Here is a 22,650-nt window from a genome sequence, read left to right on the forward strand (position 1 = left end):
CCCCAGACAGACAGGCAGAGGCAGCAATAGCATTTTTCAGTGCTATATGGGAGATTTTACTTCTTTTCTTCCGAATTTTCCCATCCAACCTCCCCTTTTAGATGATAGCACGATCTCGGCCCTCTGCTGACACTCCGGCTCCCATCACACCACCTGCGAGCAGAGACCTCGGTGTTAGGAGCTAAGGATGCCCCCAGGGGGCGCTGCCGTCCAGGGAGAGGGCTTAGGGATCGCACTGCGTTGTCTGGCAGGTTGGAGATGAGAGTTTTGTGAAGGGGAAGCCTCCCTTTTGGCTGGACCCCCCAAGCCCATCACCCGCTTCCTTTCTTGGGACCTGAATTCTCTCATGGAGTGGCTGGATATATATATATGCAGCCAAGGAACTTTTGTCAAGGAACTTTTTCAGAGTAAATCTTATTTGAAGTACGAATAAATAAAACAAACGGAAGAGTTGATTTGGTTTGAGAGGGATGGGATGTGGCAGAGCCCTACTTGACCACTCCCCCACATTTAGAAATTCCTAAACTCGCTTACTCAGATTTCTATGAGATTCTGAGCCATAGCAGTTGTAGCCCTTCCTGAGGCCTCCAGGCAATGAGATGACCCACCTCTGAACCCACAGCCAGAGAGTGTACCGCTCCTTCCCCAGAGCCCCCAGTTGGATCCTGAGGGACTCCAGCCTCGCCACTACTCTGCCGTGTGGCCTTGGTCAATGGTTTTCCCCTCTCTGAGCTTCCCTTTCTAAGCGTAGAGATGGGGCCTCCCAGCACTGCCAGCCACAGCCCCCAAGACTCTGGATCCGGAGCCCACTAACTCTGAGGCCCAGCTCTGGGTCTGGCTTGGGGCCCGTGACTTACCCTGGCTTGGCAGTGGTGTTGTCACACCTTGTATGGATGGCACATAGGCAGCTCAAGTGATGCAGAGCAGAAGCGGGTGCAGCAGCGCTTGATCCAGCGCAGGGTGGATGATCGGCACATCACTCGGGGCCCTGGGAGGTGGATTCGTGTGGGCAGCCCCTCATACCAGACCCACCGGTCAGCTACTTCCAGCTGCTCCATGTCCTCCATGGGAGTTCTCTGCTGGTGGGTCTTCAAGAAGACAACCTGGGGGTCCCCAGTGGGTATTTGCCTCCCCCGGGCTCCAGGGCAAGTGGTCAGGCCATGATCCTTTGATGTCTGTGGGACTTCAGACTCCATCTGTTCTTCTCTTTCTGGCACTGCTGCACGTGACTGCTGGGCCTTGTTCCTCACCCCCAACCACACCTTAGACTTCAATTCCTTAGGCTTCCCTATAGACCTTAACTTCTTAGAATCCAGTTTCTTCTTGGAGCACCTAGCCTTCCGGGGCTCTTTAGTATTCTGGTCCACTTTATCGCCCACAGCCTTGTTCCTGGCAAGGAGAAGAATAGCAGTCAGCAGAGCAGGATTGAGGCCTGGTTCTTTAGCTGGCCCTGAGACAGTTGCTGTGGAGCCAGCTCGGGGGAGCCTGTTAAGAAAGCTAGAGAAGACCTTAAAAGCAACTTCTCTACCACCCAGAGGCCTTGCGCCTGGGGGCAGGGGATGTGAGAGGTTGGGAAGGCGAAAAACAATGACTAGTAGGTAGGACACCTAGGAAGATAGGTGGCCTCTGTGGGCCACTAAGTCAGAGTTCCGCCTCTCTGGATTTCAGTTGATTAGATGAACTAGTCTAGTTTTTTTTTTTTCAAATCATGTTCAGGAACCTGAGGGTTCTGAGGAGTCCCCCCTCCCACAATACCACAGTTGGGGTTTGGGGACAAATATTAGAAGAGAGGTTTTGCTGCTTTAAGAAAGTTAGGAGACTATGAGACTAGATCCTGACCTTCTTGCCTGCATTTAGGACGCCAACTCAGAGAGAAGAGCCCAGGGAGTTGGAGTTATCCAGAGGTATTAAATGCCAGAAGGGACTTTCCCAAAAGGCATCTGTAATGGATTGGGTCCCCTGCAAAGTGACAGCACCGTCCTAGCTGAGTGTGTGAAGAGGGGCGAGGCCTTGGGCTCTAGGTAATGACAATACTGATGATAATAATGGCCACTGTTGATTGAATACCTACTATGTGTCAGGCCCAGGACGCTCACAACAGTCCTGCCCAGTGGGAGGCAGGCTTCTGAGACAGACAAGTTAGGGTTCAAATTCAGTTTTGCCTCTTACCATCTGTATGATTTGGGGCAGGAAATTTAACTCTTGGAGCAGGGGTCCCCAACCCTCGGGCCACAGACCAGTACCAGTCCGTGGCCTGTAAAGAACTAGGCCATACAGCAGGAGGTGAGTGGCAAGTGAGCGAGTGACGCTTCATCTATATTTATAGCCACTCCCTAGTGCTAGCATCATCGCCTCAGCTCCACCTCAGATCATCAGGCATTAAATTCTTATAGGAGCACTGGTCCCTGGTGCTAAAAAAGGTTGGGGACTGCTGTCTTAGAGCCTTAGTTTCCTCATCTGTAACACTGGAATAATTCTGTCTACCTAATAGAAGTGTTATGAAGAATAAGCTAAATGGGAAAATGCTTATAAAATTCTTAGATAATACCTGGCACTTAGCAGGTGCCTAATAGATGTGAGCTTTCTTAATATTCTGATGTAACTGATAAGGAAACTGAGCCTCGCCAAGATGTCTAGTCTGCAGGTGAATCTCGGGGTTGTGTTGATTTGAGAGGGGAGGAGGCGGGCACCCCTTCTGCTCAGGGCCCTTGGTGGGGATTGGCCCCATAATTGGACTATTATGACCACGGTTATGATCATGGCTCTGATATCAGGCAGGAATGGCTTTAAATCCTAGCTCTGCCACTTACCAGGTCAGATAACTGGGACAAGTTACCTCATCTCCTGAGCCTCAGCTCAGAAAAATAGGACTCAAATACCTTTTTCACAGAGCCTTTGTGAAAATTTGGATTTCTAAATTTCCTTGGCACAGTGCCTGTTCCTAGTAAAGATAGTTGAGTCCATGGTGGGGGCCTTGGGTGGGCTGAGCTCACCCAGAGGAGATGAGGAGGACCTTCGGAACTCTGAGCCTTGAATTCCAACATCTCTTGGCCAGGTTATACAGTTCTTGGTTCCGGGGGTTTGAGTTCTTGAGTAGCCTCAAGAGCGACAAGTTTTTTAATACCTGCCAGTCAAGAAACCAGAAAAACAGAAGCTTCAGCTTTTCTGGGATAGCCTCTCACTCCCCACCCCGACTTTAGCTCAGCTCAGCCTGGTGACTCCTTCTGGGTCACTCAGCCTGACAACCAGGAGCATTACTGTGTGGGTGCTCAGGCTCTCCTCAGCTGGGACCAAAATGGGGCACCTCACCATTTTAAGGCGGTTCCGCTGAATTGCTTTGCTGACAGGCTGCCGTATCTTGTCCTGTGTTTCCTCATCTTGTACCTGAGAGACAGAGAGAGAGGGAGCGCTAGCAGGAGGAATCCCCCGAATGCCTCCATATGCCTCTCCATTTGACTCAGCATCGCTTGACCAACCCTAGACTGGGAACTTTGTCACCTTGGTTTGGGGACAGAAATGGGGAGACCATGACCTCCCTTTGCCCTTCACTTCTCCCTTGCCCTCCACCTGCCCTGGGAATAGTTAGACGCTTTGTAAGACCCCCTCTAGGTCCAGCCCTCAGTCCAACCTTGAAGACCACTCTATGCTTGGGCCTCTTCTTTACCGATGGACTCATGCTGGGTCTGTGAGGCCTCAAAGACAGACAGAGCAAGACCAGTACCAGGTGCTGCCTACGTCCTGTGTCCTGCCCCTCTCAGTTCAGCCAGCACTCAGGCTGGGATCAGGGTGCTTGTGCTGTAGCTCCCAGGGAGGGAAGCTGTGACATCACTGAAATGTATGACAGCAGCAGGGCTGGGTCTCCAAGGAGTATGTGTGTGGCAGGGCAGAGGATGGAGGGTGAGGAAGAAACTCCCATCTGTGGAGAAACCTAGTAGGTGCCAGGCAGAGGCATATATTGTCACTACTTCCCTGCGAGGTAGGAGGATCCTCCCATCTTTTTAAATGAAGAGGCCAAGATTCAAAGAGTTTAAATAATTTACTCAAGGCCACACAGCTGGATAATGGTCAAGCTGGAAACCTAAGGTCTGATAGTCAACTCATGAAATCAGGGGTTCCCAACTGTGCCCGTCTATTTATTCATGTCACATATGTTAACCGTGCACCTGCTACATGCCAGGTGTTGTTGTAAGTGCTGGAATTAAAGGCAATTCTCACCCTCAAACAACTTACATTCTAGTGGATGTAAACAAAACAGCAGTGTACTTGTAAATGTTTAACAGTTGGCTCTCTGAAACAAAGAGAGTGTGTGTGTGTGTGTGTGTGTGTGTGTGTGTGAGTTTGTTTAACAGTTGGCTCTCTGAAACAAAGAGAGTGTGTGTGTGTGTGTGTGTGTGTGTGTGTGTGAGTTTCTGATAGAAATCGGAAATAATGAAATTCTGCAATACTCTTTATTGTAAATCCCACAAAGCCAGTTGGTTTTTACAATATACTTTTCTTGAATTGTGCCTAACTTTGTATCCATAGCCAACCTATGGTTGCAATGTGAATGTTGGTATTTTACACTAACGAGTCAGAATAAAGTGAAAACGTGCAAGAACAAAGATATTGGAATTCTACGTAGTCATCAATGACATGATCAACGTATTTGCTGTATTAGATCAGTTTTTCAAATACTGGAAGTATATTTTATAAAAAAATGTTTTGGGGAGATGAGAGTTGCTATTTACATGTAACAGCTATAGACAGGACACACGTTTACCTTTAATCTGCATTGTTAACATCTCCATTACTCTCTTAAGGCTAGACCAGGGGTCGAGAAATTTCTTCTGTAGACGGCGAGATATAAATATGTTAGGCTTTGTAGGCCATAGAGTTGCAACCAGTCACCTTTGCTGCTGTAGTGTGAAAGCAGTCATGGATAGTATGTAAATGAGTGGGCATGGCTGTATTATAATAAAAATTTATTTACAGAAATAGTTGATGGGCTGGATTTGGCCCTTAGCCAATCCTTGGTCAAGATAACAATAAATCAAACCTGATTTATCATGTTTACCTATTTCTGTGGTGTAAACACTCCTACCACGGCTGACTTCAAGTTACCAATGTGATGTCACTGAATACAGAGTTGAACAGAAATGCAGAGTAGCATACCATTATATATTACATGTTTCTATTATATTTCTACAGATCTGAAGGCTCTCAAGCACATAGGTAATAGTAAAGGTAGAAAAATAGAAGATGATGAGTTTGAGCCTTTTAACCTTTGTTTTTAATATCATTAATTTAATTAAGCTTGTATGATTTAATTTTTAATGGCAGCTATGCTTAACAGCCAGCCAGCAGAGTTCCTGAAAATGCAGTAGGCTTCAGTGAACCATTATAGGTCAGTTCCAGCATACCATTGTTATGTCAGATGGAAATAAGTGTATGGAGAAAATTAAACAGGGCAGAGGGGGTAGGAGAGCAAAGGTAGAAGATTCATTGTATTAAAAAAGGTGGAGTGGGAAAGACTCACCAACAAGATGGAATCTGAGCAGAGACCTGAAGGAGGTGAGGGGAGAGAGCGGTGGTGACAGGAGATGAGGGCAGAGAGGGCGCTGTGGTGAAGGAAGGGCTGGGACAGACCGTGGGAGATGTTGACAACTGCTCTGAATCCTCTGCCGAGCTGGCTGCATCGGAATAACTTGAAGAGTTTGTGAAAAATGGCTTCTCTGGCACCAACCCATAGAGTTGGCCAGTCTGGTACCCAGCCACGTGTGGGGACCACTCCACACCATACCGTGTCTACTGTGCATAGAGAGTGCTTAGCTCTGCCTTTTAGCGATGGTGGACCAAGCCTGCACTAGTAGGACAGCTTCTTACATGTAAATGTTTCTTATTATTAGGGTGAAGAAGGGATGTGTGTGGCTAAAATGCTGTGGCACAGGGAAGAAACTGAGGACGTGACTTGGAAGGGAAGACATGGAGGGCACCCTCCCCTTTCTCCCGTCTACCCCAGTATTCCTTGGTCCCTCTGCCTGCCCAGGCATCCCTCTCTTTGCCAGCACAATTTCAGCTCTCACAACTGGGCTCTATTAGATTCTGGTGGGTTGCATCAGAATCATCTACACCTGCCACTCAGCCCCTGGGCACCCGGGGCTGGGGACCTACCATGTGCAAGGCACCAACGACAGCAACATAAGAGGCAGAGCTTGCCTCGGGAAGCTCAAAGGTCTGGGGGACAGTAACTCTAGAATATGGGCTCCTTAAGGGTGGAGAGTTTTGTCTGTTCCGTTCATCGATAAACCCCAAGATCCTAGAATAGCGCCTGGCAGATAATGGGTACCTAATAAGTATTTTTTTTGCAAAAGTGGAATAAGTAGTATTATCTATGATAAAGGTAGTTTCTTGGGCTGTTGGAACACAAGAGGACCAGCTTGAGGAGGTCAGGGAAGTCCTCTTAGAGATGGCACTGAGGAATGGCAAAGGAGTGTGAGGTGGGCAGGGCATTCTCAAAAGAAGAAATTCTAAAAAATAGAGGTGTGAAGGGGAATTATGAACAGTTATAAGTTGCCAGAGTAGAAAGTAGGGGCCTAGGAATACCAGGTGCTGTAGGCATTACCAAAAAAAAAAAGAAAGAAAGAAAGAAAGAAAGAAAGTCGGGGCCAAGAGTGGCAGAGGCTGAAACTGGAGAAGTGAGCGAGATAACAGACCACTCAGGACTCGACCACCAGGCTGCTTGTCCAGAGGGTCCAGAGGGCCCCAGAAGGGCTCCTGCAGCTGAGGCAAGGCGGCTGGATTCAACGCTGGGAGCCTGGCCCGGGTGCCTCGCCATTCTGTTCTAGTCTGTCCTTGTCACCCCTCACTCTCCTCTCTCCAGAAGCTGCGCCTGCTTAGGTGGTTCATCCCCTAGGAGACAGAGTTCCCCACGACCCGACCTGGTACCCCAGCAATGGCTCCCGGAGCAGTTTTTCCATATTCCATCATGTTCGGTCCTTCTATGTACATGAGGAAAACCACTAGTAAGGAGAGGGACGTATCCAGTGACGCATAGCTGGTAAGCTTGCGGGCCAACTCCAAGGCTCTTAAGTGGAAAACTGCCACTCTTTTTTTTCTTAGTTGTGGTAACGTACACACAACATAAACTTTACCATCTTAACCATTTTTAAGTGTGCAGTTCAATAGTGTTAAGTACATTCACAATGTTGTGCAGCCGTCACCACCATCTGTCTCCAGAATTCTTTTCATCCTACGAAACTGAAACTCAATATCCATTAAATAACAGCTCCTGGGTTTTCCCTCCCCTAGCCCCTGGCAACCACCCTACTACGTTCTGTCCCTATAAATTTGACTGCTCTAGGTACCTTATATAAATGAAATCATACAATATTTGTCTTTTTGTGACTTGCTTATTTCACTTAGCATAATGTCCTCAAGTTTCATCCATGTTATAGTATGTGCCAGAATTTTTTTTTTAGAATTCCTTTACTTTTTAAGGCTGAATAATATTCTATATATATATTCTATATATATATATATTTCTCTACTTCCTCACCAACACTTATTTTTTGATGGCAGCCATCCTAATGGGTATGAGGTTCCACTCTTTTTATTTCCTCTCATATTTGTACTTTAGTATCTCTAAATTCGGGTTTACTGGGGTATATTTTACATACATTAAAATTCACCTTTTTTTAGTGTATGTTCCATGAGTTTTTATTTATATATATATATATATATACACACCATATTTTGTTTATCCATTCATCTATTGATGGACACTTGGGTTGCTTCCATGATTTGGCTATTGTGAATAATGCCGCAATGAGCCTGGGTATACAAATATCTCTTCAAGACCCTGCTTTAAATTCTTTGGGGTATATACTCACAAGTAGAATTGTTAGATCATATGATAATTCTATTTTTAATTTTGGGGGGAACCGCAAAAATGTTTTCTATAGTGGCTACACCGTTTTACATTCTTACTAACAGTGCACGAGGTTTTCAATTTCTCTACTTCCTCACCAACACTTATTTTTTGATGGCAGCCATCCTAATGGGTATGAGGTTCCACTCTTTTTATTTCCTCTCATATTTGTACTTTAGTATCTCTAAATTCGGGTTTACTGGGGTATATTTTACATACATTAAAATTCACCTTTTTTTAGTATATGTTCCATGAGTTTTTATTTTATTTTATTTTATTTTAAATTTTAAAAAGTTAGACATTTATACAATCCATGAAGTGATCTCCCGATTACTCTAGCGCCCATCTGGTGTTTTGTGGGTTTTGACAAGGGCATACTATTGTATAACCACCACAATCGATACATAGAATGGTTTCATAATCGTCCTACATTCCCTTGTGCACAATCTCTTTCTAGTTAACCCTCCTCCCATCCCTGGCCCTGGCAATAACTGATGTGTTTTCAGTCCCCATAGCTTTGCCTTTTCTAGAACCTCATATAAATGGGATCCTACAGTATGTAGCCTTTTGAATTCTTTCACTTAACACAATGCATTTGAGATTTGTACATGTTGGGTGTATCAGTAGTTCGTTTCTTTTTGTTGCTGAGTAGTATTTCATTATATAAATACATATTGTTTATTATCTAATACAATATTATCTCCATTCTTCTATTGAGCCTATCTAGTGAGTTTCTTTTTTTTTTTAATTTTGTTTCTGTATTAGTTTTCTAGGGCTGCTGTAAAAAATTACAAGCTTGATGACTTTAAACTACAGAAATTTATTTTTGCACAGTATTGGAGGCTGAAAGTCCCAAAATTAAGGCGTTGGTTCCTTCTGGAAGCTCTGAGGGAAAATCTGTCTAATGCCTCTCTCCTAGCTTCTGGTGATGCTGGCAATGCTTGGCTTGTAGACCTGTCATTCTGATATATATCTCCACCTTCTCATGGTGTCCTCCTCTGTGTATTTCTATGTTTTCACATAGTCTTCTTATAAGAATACCAGTTATTGGATTTAGTGCCCACCATAATTCAGATGACCTCACCTTAACGAATTACATCTGCAAAGACACCATTTCCAAAAGTCACTATCTGTGGTTTTGGTAGACACAAATTTTCGGAGGACACTACTCAACCTAGTATAGTTACTTTTTTTTCAGTTCTATGATTTTTATTTGGTTTTTCTTTATATCTTATATTTTTCCCTGACATTTTTAATTTTTCATTTATTTCAAGAATGTAATTGCTTGTTGAAGCATTTTTTAATGACTGTTTTAAAATTCTTACCAATAATTCCAACATCATGTGATCTGTTGGCATCTGTTGATTATCTTGTCCAAGTTGAGATTTTCCTTATTCTTGGTATGGTGAGTTATTATAACCTGGACGTTTCAGAAATTATGAGACTCTGTTTTCATAGGCCTCTGCCGACCTGGGCCAGTGATATGGGGGCACCAACTTTACCATTAGATGGGGCTTTCCTCCTGGCCCCCACCGACACTGCCCCACAGAGGAAGGGGAGGGTTGCCTCATTACTGCTAGGCAGAGGTGGATATCTGGGCTCCATCCTTTACACTGGGGGAAGGGAGTGGCACCTCATTATTATTGGATGGTGATGGCAGCTTAGGCTCCCCACATAGCCTCCACTGACAGCACAGAAATTATGGGAAGGGGTACCAGTTCCCGCTGGGCAATGAGGAAGCCCTTGCTCCCCACTCTGCCTCCTAACACCACCTGGAGGTGACAGGGAGAGGTGCCTTGTTACCATAAGACAAAGATTAAAATCTAGGCTTTCCAGAACCCAGCCCTTTGACAAGAGGGAACAGGCTTTTTTCATGGGGTGATTTTTGTCTGCCTGTTTGGCATTTCTAGGTTGCAGGCTTCTCCAGACCTTAGCAATAAGAAAACCTAGGGACTCACTGCTGTATCATTTGAGTACTGGGGTTCCTGGTTGGGCTGCCTTCTTATTGTTTGTTTTATATATAATGTCCAGCATTTTAAGCTGTACTTGGTGAGCGGGTAAGAGAAGAATGCATCTACTCCATCTTGTTCAGAACTAGAAATTCTCTTTTTATTCTATACTCCCTTTATCCCCGTAAGTCCAAGCTGGAGATGCATCTGGATATATAATCCTTTTAAGAACTTGTGGGTCACTCTGAATCTTATTCAGAGATAGATGCATCTGGATACGTAATCCTTTTAAGAACTTGTGGGTCACTCTGAATCTTATTCAGAGATACTCTATTAGACAAAAACCATGTCCACAATTTCTTTGAGATAAGCCCTTCTCTCCATTAGGCTTCTGCTGAAATGGCCAAGGGACAATACCCTTAAGCTTTCTAGAACCTGTACGGTTTGATTCACAGATCTGTGAGGCACACCTATGATTTCTTTAGAGGTCTTTTATCTGAATGAATAGATTTGCATTAAATCTTTCTGAGATGTAAATAAAAGGTTTTATAGTCACATTCTCAGTTTCATTTTTGGACCATGTTTTTTTGGCAATGCCCTGAATTTGAGCTTTTTTAGGAAACCATTTCTTAATTTTACCATTGTTTGCCATTTGCAGAGGTTGAGAATTTTCTGCCATGAAGTCCTGGCTCTTTCATACTTAACAGTCCTTCCTTTTAGCTTCTCAACCTCAGCACTGTTGACATTTTGGGCAGGATAATTTTTTGATGTGGGGGGAGGTGATGGAGAGAGGGGTTGGTCTTGTGCACTGTAGGATATTTAAGTAATATCCTTGGCCTCGACTAAGAAGCCAGTAGCAACCTCTCCAGTTTTGACAATCAAAAATGTCTTCAGACATTGCTAAACATCCCCCAGGAGGCAACATTGCTATCATTTGAGAACTGCTGCTTAAGTTTCTCTCTCTCCTCTTGCATTTTCTTATAAGCAGCAAGGAGAGACCAATTTAACACCTTACTCAGTAACAGCCTTAGCTAGATCACGCAGCTCAGTAGGCACATTCTCTGCTTTCCACTTTACTGCAAGCAACAGGGTTGCTAAACTTTGTGCCACAACATAACATGAATTCCTCTTCCCCAAGTTTCCAGTAGTATTTTCGACACTTTCCCGTATGCCCTGACTGCAACTTTTTCAAAGGCCTGAGGCTTCTAATAACAGCTTTTTCAAGGCTTTCACTACACTCTTCTCAAAGTCTATTGCCCCTTGCTAATGCCACTCCATATTTTAGAGTGCTGTGACAGCAGCACTCTACCCCAGTACTAAAGTCTCTATATGTTATCTATTGCTGCATAGCAAATTATACCAAAATCTTACAGTTTAAAACAAGAGGTATTCATTATCGCAGAAGCTTTTGAGCATCAGAAGCCCAGGAACGCTCTAGCTGAGTGGTTCTGTCTCAGTCTCTCAGGAGGTTACAGTCAAGCTGCTAGCCAGGGCTGCATCATCTCACGGCTCTCCTAGGGCTGGTGAACCTGTTTCCGTGCTCACTCATGAGGTTGCTGGCAGGCCTCTGTTCTTCCCTTGATGCTGGCTAGAGTCTTCAGTTCCTTGCCACGTGGGCCTCTCGTTGCGGCTGTTGACGATGTAGTAGACTGACTGCTCCCCGCAGAGTGACTGATCCAAGCAATAGAACACACACCCAAGATGGAAGCTGTGGTCCTTTCTTCTTAAAATTTCAATTTTGGAATTGATGCACCATCATTTCTGCCATGTATTATGGGTCACATAGAGTACCTGTGATATAGTGTAGGAGAGGACCACATAAAGGTCTGAATAAACAGAAGGCAAGGAATATTGGGAGCCCTTTTGGTGGCTGGCTGCTGCATTTCAACTATATTCAAGATATTTTTCTAATTTCCTTTTGGACTTCATCTTTGACTCATGGTTATTTTGAAGTGGTGTGCTTTATTTCCAAATTTTGGGCTGTTTTCCAGGTATCATTCTTTTATATTTTAGTTTTTATAGTCATAAAACATATTTTGTATGATCTAAATTCTTTTAAATTTGTTGAGGTTTGTTTTAAGGCCCAGACGGTGGTGTATCTCAGTAAATGTTTTATGTGGAGTTGAAAAGAATGTTTATTTTGCTTTTGTTGGGTAAAGTGTTATGAAAATGTCAATCAAAACAAGTTAATTGATAGTGTTCAAGTTTCCTATATCCTTGCCTTTTTTTTCTGTCTAGTACTTGTTTTACTGATTACTGAGAGAGAAGCGTTGAATTCCCTAACTGTATTATAGATTTTTCTCTTTGTTATTTTAGGGCTATTGGTTTTTACTTCATGTATTTTTGTAGCTCTATTATTAGATATATATACATTTATGATTGTTATGTCTTCTTAGTGAATTAAACCTTATATCATTATGTAATATCCCTCTTCATCTTTGGTAATAGTCTTTCTTTCGAAGTCTACTTTTTCTGATATTAATACAGCCATTCCAATTCGTTTTGATTAGTGTTTGTATGGTATATCTTATTCAATTCATTTAATCTTAACTCATATATTTCTTTATAGATAAATTTGGTTTCTTCTAGACAGCATATTATTGGCTCTTGCTTTCCCCTTCCCCATATACTAATCTGTATTTTAATTGGTTGTTAATACAGTTAGATTAAAATCTTCCATCTTACTATTTGTTTTCTATTTTTTTCCTCTTTTTCTTCCTTACTTTGGATTAATTGATTATATTTTGTCAGGGAAAAGCCTTAACCTCATGATACCAAAAGTAGACAATGAGACTTACTGTATCCAATCAAGATTATTACTCGTAGCACATCAGACAGTATGAACATCAACATAATTTTGTGTTGATTCCCTTAGCCCTAAATCCAACAAGTGATACATTGGTCCCAGATGCACAGTGGGTTTGCATTGTGGCTGAAAAACCCAGGCTCAGCAATTTTATAGCAAGCAGTAAGCAAGTCTGCCTTTGTTCGAGAAAAATCTGATCTCATCTCTCAAAATTACCAGCTGTATTCACAATGCTGAGCAAGGACCCAGGTGAAAGAGAAGTCTCGGAACCTTGTAATCTTGACATACTCAACAAATCATGCTGGACACAAAGAAGCCCAGGGGAATGCCTCCCAATATTTTTATGATTCCATTTTATCTCCATATTGGCTTGTTATTTATACTTCTTTTAAAAATTTAGTAGTTACCCTTGCATTTACAATATATATCTTTAATCAATCACAGTATATCTGAATAATATTATATTACTTCATATATAGCATAAGGACCCTTTAACAGTATATTTCCAATTCCTTATTCCATTATTTTTACTATTGTCATTGTCATACATTAAAAACAGGAAAATGTCTTATATTTACCTTTATTCCATCCACTTCCAAAGATCTTCATTTCCGAAGAGCCAGGTTTCTTTTTGGTATCATATTCTTTCTGCCTTTAGAACTTCGTTTACCATTTCTTTTTTATATTTTTTATTTTTTAATTACAATTGACATTCAATATTATTTTATATTAGTTTTAGGTGTACAGCATAGTAGTTAGACATTTATAATTTATGAAGTGATCACCCAATTAGTACTTACCTTTACCATTTCTTGTAGTGCTGATCTGCTCTTAATTAATTTTGTGTTTTTGTTTTTGAACAAAGTGTTTATATCTATTCTTGTTTGAAAGATATTTTTGCTGGGTATAGAATTCTGGCTTGACAATTTTTTTCTTTCAGCATTTTAAAGATATCATTATATTGTCTTCCGATCATATAACTTCTGATCATATACCGTCTCTGATGAGAAGTCTGCTGTAATTCTGATCTTTGTTCCTCTGTATGTAGTATGTCTTTTTTCTCTAGATTCATAATTTTTTCTTTGTCTTTGGCTTTCAACAGTTTGAATATGATAGATCATATTTTGTGTGTGTGTGTGTGTGTGTGTGTGTGTGTGTGTTGATAGTCAATCTTTCGAAATGTTTTTGGTTGTGTTTCTTTCATATTTTTGGAAAATTATTGGCCATTATTTTTACAAATTGCATGTGTGTGCATGTGTATTTCTATCTGTATCTCTTCTCCTTCCAAGATTCAAATTACACACATGCTAGTTCTTGGATGTTCTGGGGTTTTTTTGGTTTTATTTCACCCTTTTTTCTCTTTCTATTTCAGTTTGGATAGTGTCGACCTATTTTCGGTTCCTTGCTGCTTTTCAGTTTACTGCTGTTCCTGTGAAAGGCATTTCACCTTCGTCTACACATTTTTAAAAAAATTTTAAATTTCTGGCATCATCATCCCTCTCTTTTTTATCTCTCTCCCTGCTAAAAAATTCCCTTCTGTTGTCCATATTTTCCATTTTTCCAACAGAGTCTTTCACATATTGTTAGTGGTTTTTTAAATTCTGTGTCAGATTAACTCCAGAGAGTTATCTGGGTCTTGAGTCTAGTTCTGTTGATTACTTTGTCTTTTGACAATAGGGGTTTTGTTTTTTGTTTTTGTAAAATTGATTTTTGTGTATGTGTTATGATTTTTGATTGATTTCTGGACATGTGTAGAGGCCAGTATTACGTAAGCCTAGAAATTGTCGTATCTCTTCCTAGGCCATTATTGTGGAGGATTGACGCCATCTTGTCGGGAGTCGAATGAAGTTTGGGTTTTGTTGTTTCTAAGATTACTTTTAGTGTTGGTGACTCCCACAGGTGCTCTATTCTCACTCTAAACACACTGGGCTTTTAGCAATTCAATAAAAACCGTAGCTGAACACTTCTCACTTGCTTGCATGGAGACTCTGTCGTCTTCCTACTTCACAAGTGTGCCAGTGCCTGCATCCCATTTGTTCTGGGATGCTCCTGTCTTTCTTTGGAATTCAGGTTTATTGGTTGTTCTGGAACCCCAGTTTTCCTGTGGATTCGACAAGTAATAATTTTATAGATTATTTAACAATTTTAAAAATTATTAGTATGGTAATGATGCTTTTCCCAGCTTTCTGTGTCTTTGATGGAAGCCAGAAGTCTAAGCCATCTACTTTTTCACTGCTCTTTTTGACTGCTTTTGCCATCCATTCCTGGGTCTGCTGCCTGGGTCTTTCTCTTGGCTGACACCCTTCCAGCATAGCCCCTTGAATTATTTCTAGCTTGGATGCTTTTCCTCTTTCCACCCTTTCATCTGGCAAATATCTGGCAAAGAAAAGGGACCTAGAGGTTCCTGATCTGTCACCATCTTGGAGACAACTCAGAATAATCCATGGGGTCCTGTTCCCAGAGATAAGCCTGAAAATGGGAGGAGGTAACTTTGAGAGCTAAGCTCTCATCTACTGTACTCCTGGCTTGGCCTCATTCCTCTGTGCTAGGAAATGGGACCAAGTATCTGCTCTATCTATTAATGAAGAATAGGAATCAAACTGACCAAACAGTAGTTGGAAGATAAAAACTGAAACAGGATAAAAGGGGAATAGGCTGGGAGTAGTGATTACAAACATAGTCTCTGGAGGCAGCCTACCTGGGTTCGAATTCCAACTGCATCACTCACTGTGTGGCCTTGGACAGGTCCCTTTATCTCTCTGCATCTTAATTTCTGTATCTGTAAGATGGCAATAATAGTACTTACCTTACAGAATTGTTAAGAGGATTAAAAGAGTTAATATATGCAAAGCACTTATCAGAGTGGCAGGTATATAATAAGCTCTGTAGAGGTATTACCTATTAGGGAGTAGTTCCTATAATTGCAGAAATTCATGGAAGAAAGCAGTTTCTCCATTTCTCAGAACCTATTCCGATCAAAACAACTAATGTTTATTGAGCTTCCCCAAAGTGTCCAGTCCTGTACTAAGCATTTTACATGAATTATACCATAAGAGGTAAGGATTATTTCTAATAGGAAAGGAAATCTGGGATCAGCAGAATCGTTTACACAGCTGGCTAGACGCAGAGCTAGGTTTACAACCCAAGAGGGTCTGACTACTATGCCTGTGCTCTCAACCACTGCACTTGTTGCTTCCCACAAACTAGTTTCCTTGCTTGTAAAATAATGGGAAAGCTGCTTGCTGTATTTCTCTCACAGAGTTGTTTTGAGATCCCAACAACCAATGGAGGAGGCAGCGCTTTAAGTATTTGTACAGAGTGCTGGTCCCCTGACAGGGAAACCTGAATGTGTTATGACTTTTCTCGCCACCGTCCCTATGCACATGCCCCTCTCCCCTTTCTCTGCTTGTGAACTCATCATTTTCTCAAGACTCAGCTCAGATGTCAGGCCTAGATTTTATTCTAACAATGGAGGAATTTAAGCAGGGAGTGGCACATCAGACTTGCATTCTGAAATGACGGCTGACTGCTGGGTGGGAAATGGAGTGTAGCAGGGCCAGAGTGAGTACTGGGAAACCAGATAGGAGGCTGCTGAAGGAGCCAAGGGAGAGGTGGTGGTGCGGATGGAGAATGGTGGATGGGAAGGATGTTTAATGGGGGCAGCGAAGGACAGGGAGGTGCCAAGGATGAGCCCTAGTTCTTGGTTTGCTCGAGGATGTTCGTTGGATGAATGACTGAGCTACTCCACGGCCGAAGCATCTTCAACAGACACCTCTTCCCCACCCCCGTTCCTCCTGCCCCTCTCCGGCAGCTTCTGGAGCTACGAACACAGGAGGATAGGTCAAAGGGAGAAGGAAGAGAATGGGCACAGTCTCTCGGACCGGGAGATACTAGATCGGACACTTCTGGCACTGGTCTGAGCCAGGAGGCTCTGCGATGGGACAAGCGTCTCCCCTGTCCACCTGCAGTTTGCGCCTCTCCCCTCCACCTACGCCAGCCCGGGCATGCAGCGCCCCTCTTAGCACCCTGCAGGAGTTGGCTTCTCGCCGGCTTCTAGGGGTGCGGCGCAGCGGCCCACCCCTCCAGCCCTGACCCGCCCCGTCCTGGCGCCCACCCCGCCCAGTGCTCTGGAAATGCTGGGTGGCGGCTCAGTCCAGTCCGGGAGCCAGGAACCAGGGGCTGCCGGGTGAGTCCCAGGGTCAAGGGGTCCTGCACCTGCAGTGCACTTGCCCTGACGGGCGGCACGGGGTCGTGCCCTACTCCTCCCGCGGGTCCCCGGCCTCTCTTCCCCGAGTGCGCCCCCTCGAGATGTGCACTTATCAGCTTGAGAATGTGGCCGAGGGTGTCGGGGTGCGGGTGCGTGCTCGCTGCGTCGGGGCTGTCCCAGAGACCCGGAGCAGCAAGTGTGCGTGGGCGGGGAGTCCGCGCGTATCCCCGCGGCGGGTCTGCGCAGGCTAGCGGGGCGCGGCTAGTGGAGCGGAGCGTGCGGAACCGAGCGCACCGGCAGCGGCGGGCGGAGCGTGGAGGAGGCCGGCTGGGCTCTGCGTGGAAGGATGCAGGCCCGCAAGTTTTCGGCCGCCCTGGAAGTACGAGCGGTCGCGCCCGAAGGGGCTCCCCGCGGCCGCCGGGCTAGAGGCGAGCGCGTGTGCCCGCCGCCGCCCCTCCCCCACTTCCGCCTCCCGCCTCTTCCTCGTTCCCGGCTCCAAGGGCCCGTGCGTCCCGGGGGACACCCGGCGGCGCAGCCCCACCCCGGCCGGCGCGGCTCGCTCCCACGCCCCCGCCGCTGTCTCGCCAGAGCGGACAGACTGAGTCAGCGGGGAAGCCGGCGGGGCAGGTAGGGGCTACCGCGGCCGCGGCGGGCGCAGGTGCGGCGGGAGGGCTGCTACGGGGGCCACTCGAGTGCGGGCGGAACGGCCTCGGGGGGCGGTCCTCTGTCGCCTCCCCTTTCTTCCCCGTGGACGCGGCATGTCCCTTTTTAGGGAATTCTTTCGCTCTCGCTGACTCCAGTGCGGGTGGGGCAGAGATAGGGCGCTCTCCATTTCACTGGTCCCCGGCCCTGCCCCTGGCAGCCTCCTGTCCCCAGATCTCTTCACCCCTCTCCCCAGCACCTTTCGTCGCCGCGTAAACAACTCCCTCTCTCCAACACTTCGCTTCGCGGCCCCCGGGGAGCAGCTCCTTCAATCTCGTGAGATTGATGGGGTGGGGGGAGGGGAAAAGAGAGGGGGTGTCCTGGAGCCCCTAGTCCCTGTCACTCCCCTACCCTCTCTCTCGCCCTCCCCCACCCGCTGCTGGAGCAGACGGCCCCCGGGGCCCGGGTATTTTTAGCGTTGTGACCTGGGCCGCTGCTCTAAGAGCCTTTCCCAGGAATCGGCGTCAGCGCCTCCCCCCTCCGCCGCCAGCCCTTGGCCACAAGGTCTCCCCACACTTCCTTGGCCCTTCCTGGCCCATTTGGGTTTGGGTCCCTCGCGGCCCGCTCCAGCGCCTGTGGCGCTGGCCAGGGTCTCGAATACGCTGAGTCCAGATGAGGGAGGGGAAGGCTTTCTGAGGACGATCTGGTCCTCGGGTTAGATCTTGCCTCTGGTGATGGACTCAGCCGAATGTCTGGAAGGAGATTGAGCGAATGCGAGTGAGTGCACAGGGCCTGGGCTGGCCCAGAGCTCCGCTGTTCTGGAAAGCTCTCAGCACTGGGGGTGGTCTGAATTGGACCGTGGACCTGCCCTTCCTATGACTTTTCACTAACTGGTAGGGAGATAAGACAGTGAAGTATGCCGGAGGAGAGGAGCTGAAATAAAGACCTTGGGAGTGTAGAGATGATGGTCCTCTAAATAGCGTGGGTATCAGAGCTTTACAGTTTACAGAGCACCTCCACATGCAGTGTCTTGTGTTTGAGGCAGGTAGGACGATTTTCAGATGGGGCAACTGAGGCTAGAAAGATGATTTCCTTAAGGACCGAGCTAAGTGTGGAAATCAGGCCTGCGACTTCAGAACAGGGTTTGGAGGGGGTGGGGGTGATGGTGATGGAGGAGTGTAGAGAGAGGAGGGGAGGGGCTGCTTTAGCTTTTGTTTGCATTGTGAAGATTGGGCGGGAACCAGAGTTGCAGCACTAGTAGAAGAGTCCTCCTGCCCTGGGGTCTGTGTCCTTTCCTCCTCCCTTCTGAGCAGAGGCCCATCCATGAAATGGAAAAAGTGCCTCCCCCATCTGGGTTGGACCAGGCCCTCCAACCCCTCTCAGAGGGCATGACTCCAGACTTGAGGCTTGGCATTGGCTGTGTCTGTCCCCTGAATACAGAGGAGCCTCTCTAGCCGTGCCTGGAACTGGCATCCCCTTTGTAGAGCTGGGGTCAGCTCCGCCTCTGTGTGACACTTGAAGTTGTGGTAATGGACTTTGTTTCAGGGAAGGGGTAGGAAGAAGCCAAGGCCAGAAGTGTCAGGGCTGGAACCAGAGGCCCCACTGCTGGGATGCTGGCTGCCCGAGCCCAGGCCCCCACTGCATTCCCTCTCAGCCTCACAGCGTGTTCTTCCACCCTCCAGGAGCTGATATGGACCCAAATCCTCGGGCAGCGCTGGAGCGCCAGCAGCTCCGCCTGCGGGAGCGGCAGAAATTCTTCGAGGACATTTTACAGCCAGAGACAGAGTTTGTCTTCCCCCTGTCCCACCTGCATCTCGAGTCGCAGAGACGTAAGTTCTAAGAACTGAGAAGTAGGGCTGGGTTAGAGAGGAAGTCTTGTAGGTCCTGAGTCGTGGGGGCCCCCTCCTCTCTTGTTTTCTTGGTCCCCTGAACGTCTATCTCTGGACCTGACACATATCTCTGAGCATCCTGTTGGCTCCAGCGTGGGTCCTCCTGACTTGCCCCCTTCTTGATCTGCAGCCCCCATAGGTAGTATTTCATCCATGGAAGTGAATGTGGACACACTGGAGCAAGTGGAACTTATTGACCTTGGGGATCAGGACGGAGCAGACGTGTTCTTGCCTTGTGAGGATCCTCCACCAACCCCCCAGACGTCTGGTATGCCCTTCTGCTAGGACTTGGGCACCAGTTAGCCAGGGCCGGATGTCGGGGCTCTGAAGGGAGGCTGCAAGGCTGGACTAGGGAAGTGTACATGTCAGGGTTTGAAGGGGGCGGTTCCACCAATGAAACAGCTGTCTGTTCTGATTTTAGAGAAGTTGACCCTGAGGAGAACTAGGTTACAGATCCCCAATCCAAAAATCTAGGAATGCCCAACCCCCTCAGACTTTGTTAATTTTACATTCGTGAAATTAATGTAATTAAAATAATATAAACATGTAATTTTTACATTAAATAACTTAAACCATTTCAGTCATCTTAATAATAGTATTTATTGAATACTTTATATTTCTAATACTGTTAGAATACAAATATTATCTCAATCCTTGCAATGTCCTGTTAAGGCAGGTGGTATTATCTCCATTTTCTAAAGAAGAAAATTAGACTCGGAGAAATTGTCACAAAGCTAGAAAGTAGAAAAGCTTGGTTCAAACCATGGCTCTCTGACTCCAAAGCCCATATGCTTCACTCTAAGAGAGATTCTTTTATTTGAGACTGCTGCTATTAATTCATAGCCTACTATTTGCCAGACATTTTATAAGCACGCTTAGATTTCATCCTCGAAACCCTTCTGGAATGTGGGTATCCCTTTTTTTTTTACAAAGGAGAAGCAGAGTCCTTGAGAGGGAAAGTGACTTGCCCAAAGCTACTCAGTAGCAAGTAAGTGACTTAGGTAGAACTTGGAACTCTTGAATTGATTGGCATGACTCTAGAGCCCAGACATGATCCCAAAAGTAGAAGGAGCTGGGAGTCAGGAGACCTGGCTCTTTGCTGAACTGGCTAAGTGACTTTGGACAGGTTCCTGGCCCTAACCGGGCTTCAGTCTCTCCTGGCCAGATCACATCTGAGTCCGCTGAAGCCTTGTTTGTGAGCCTGATCAGCTTTTCTCTCTGGGCAGGGCTGGACGACCATCCAGAGGAGCTGGGCCTGCCCATGCACACGCCAGGCAGGACCACATCCCGTGCTTCCTCTTCATCTTCTGACTCCTCCACAAACCTGCACAGCCCAAATCCCAGCGACGGTGGAGCAGACACGCCCTTGGCACAGTCTGATGATGAGGAGGAAGGGGGTGATGGAGGAGCAGAGTCTGGAGCCTGCAGCTAGCAGTGGGCCTCCACCTATGGACTGACTGCACGGGCTATTCTCCACACAGGACCCTAAGCCCCACCAGAGCCCTTCGGAGAAGACCCAACTCTACTTGGAGTAGGCACCAGAGGGAGGAAAGGATGGTGGGGTGTGTACCTCCCTGGGAATTAACCCTCTCCTGCTTTCCTGCTAACCTCTTCCTGCTGCAACCCTGCCACCAGTTTTTGGCTTACTACTGAGGTAGAGCTTACAAGCAAGGAGATGGAGATGAGGTAGGACAAGATGCCACTGCTTTTCTTAGCGCTCCTCCCTCCCCCAAGCTATCCTTCAGTCTCCTAACAGAATCTCCTCCACCAGTGTCTCTAAATGGACATGAACTCCTTAGTACTCAAGTGAGGTGGTACTCCAGCCATCCTGCTTCCTTACACCTTTTGGAACAGGGCACGGTATAAATAATAAACAAATAATAACATACCAACCATTCTACTTCTTTTTTTCACATTGCAAAGATATCCAACCCAGTATATTTCTTTAGCTCTCTAACCAATACCACATTCCCCTCACTCATTTACTCCATTTATTCACAAAATATTTATTAAACACCTGTGCTGGACATTTGGGATACAGTTTTGAATAAGACAGGCTTTATCCCTACTCCATAGAGTTTACTGTTTCTGGAGAAGATGAAGTAACAGCACAATTCACAGTGTAATAAGTAGCATGACAAGGAACCACTGTGGTATCAGAACATAGGGGCATCTTAACCTAGCTTGTGTGATCACAGGAGCTAATTTTTAAGCTGAGATCCAAGAGATGAGTAGGAATTAGCTAGGCAGGGCTATAATCCAGGCAGAAAGAGCAGCTCGGACTTTAAATGGGAAACAGTGGCCTTGAGGAACTGAAAAACTTTCAGCTTGGATGAATTGTTGAATTTGAGGTGGAGATGAAGAGAGAGGTAAGAATGGCAAAGGTCACGTTATAAAATGCTTAGAAGACTGTATTGAGTTTCAATCTGACTGTTAGTAAAATATCACTGACGAGATATACATTTGTGCCCTCATATAAAAGAGGTCTAAAATACAGGGTTCTGTGGCCACTGCAGAGTTGGTAGGTACGAGGGTCCTGTTGGCCTCTTTTTGCTCAGCCATCTCAGGCACATGGCTTGCATTCCCCATTTATATTTCATGTCTCAAATGGCTGTTGAAGCCCCCACCGGCATGTCCTTGAAACTGGCAGAAAGTAGGAGGAGAAATTGAGGATGAGCAAAGCACACACCTAGCTGTCTGTTCCCATGTCAAGAAGCATATATGGAAGTTCTAACCAGCACCATCCGCTTTCATCCCATTGGCCGGAACTTGCTAACATGAGAAATGTTTCATTTACGGACATTTCGTAGATGGGGCCAGCCTTATCCAGGAGAAAGGAAATTCTGGTTTGGAAAGACAATAATCCTCTCAAGTCACTGAATTACCAATACATCTGATTTCTGTACTACCTTTCAAACTTCTCAGAGACACACTGGCCACTGGGAAGGCTGGGACAGCCCACGCTACCATCTTTCTAAGGTCAGGGTTATGTTACTAAAGAAAAAGAGGATGGGTTAGGGTTAGGGTTAGGGTCTTTGGAAAGGTAACTAGCAGCTTACATGTTAGAGGCTATGTTGATGAATTTGAACTTTATTGAGAGTAATGAAAGATTATGGGAGGTTGAATTTGCCTGTTAAAAAGATAATTCTGGCTGCAGTGTAGAGAATGTACTGGAGGAGGACAGAGTCAAGACAGACATATAATACAGTCTATGCAAGAGAGAACAGTGGCCCAGAAGATTGTGGTGATGA

At 45.6% G+C, this 22,650-nt stretch overlaps 2 protein-coding genes across 3 annotated transcripts; one reads left to right on the top strand and one right to left on the bottom strand.

Annotated features, from left to right (window-relative positions):
- Positions 1-747: 747 nt before the first annotated feature.
- Positions 748-17,628, bottom strand: TP53TG5 (TP53 target 5). Its single transcript, XM_039863722.1, has 6 exons — positions 17,548-17,628; positions 16,877-17,290; positions 15,360-15,440; positions 3,310-3,384; positions 2,994-3,124; positions 748-1,389 (listed from the first exon to the last, which is right to left on the bottom strand). Exons 1-6 carry the CDS (start codon positions 17,626-17,628, stop codon positions 879-881), a joined length of 1,293 nt encoding a protein of 430 aa, XP_039719656.1. The 3' UTR covers positions 748-878.
- On the top strand, positions 16,710-21,288 carry DBNDD2 (dysbindin domain containing 2). 2 transcript variants are annotated; one of them, XM_039864439.1, is made up of 4 exons: positions 16,710-16,847; positions 19,193-19,339; positions 19,530-19,667; positions 20,626-21,288. In XM_039864439.1, exons 2-4 carry the CDS (start codon positions 19,201-19,203, stop codon positions 20,829-20,831), a joined length of 483 nt encoding a protein of 160 aa, XP_039720373.1. In that variant the 5' UTR covers positions 16,710-16,847; positions 19,193-19,200; the 3' UTR covers positions 20,832-21,288. The 2 variants fall into 2 exon arrangements, with proteins under 2 accessions (XP_039720373.1, XP_039720372.1); XM_039864438.1 differs by lacking the exon at positions 16,710-16,847 and adding an exon at positions 17,279-17,495 and having other exon boundaries at positions 20,626-21,287.
- Positions 21,289-22,650: the final 1,362 nt, after the last annotated feature.

The sequence above is a fragment of the Pteropus medius genome, unplaced genomic scaffold (assembly GCF_902729225.1).
Source record: "Pteropus medius unplaced genomic scaffold, Ma_sr-lr_union100, whole genome shotgun sequence".
In the NCBI taxonomy this organism is placed as follows: Eukaryota; Metazoa; Chordata; class Mammalia; order Chiroptera; family Pteropodidae; genus Pteropus; species Pteropus medius.

Bases quoted from the DNA above. Each gene is read 5' to 3' on its own strand.
- TP53TG5 (XM_039863722.1), bottom strand. From the start codon at position 17,628: ATGCCGCGTCCACGGGGAAGAAAGGGGAGGCGACAGAGGACCGCCCCC. The intron at 17,291-17,547 runs GTAGCAGCCCTC...GCTCGCCTCTAG, and splicing joins CCCGCACTCGAGTGGCCCCC to CCCGGCGGCCGCGGGGAGCC. The intron at 3,385-15,359 runs GTAGGCTGCCTC...TCTGTCTCTCAG, and splicing joins CAGTTGGAATTCGAACCCAG to GTACAAGATGAGGAAACACA.
- DBNDD2 (XM_039864439.1), top strand. From the start codon at position 19,201: ATGGACCCAAATCCTCGGGCAGCGCTGGAGCGCCAGCAGCTCCGCCTG. The intron at 19,340-19,529 runs GTAAGTTCTAAG...CTTGATCTGCAG, and splicing joins GCATCTCGAGTCGCAGAGAC to CCCCCATAGGTAGTATTTCA. The intron at 19,668-20,625 runs GTATGCCCTTCT...CTCTCTGGGCAG, and splicing joins ACCAACCCCCCAGACGTCTG to GGCTGGACGACCATCCAGAG.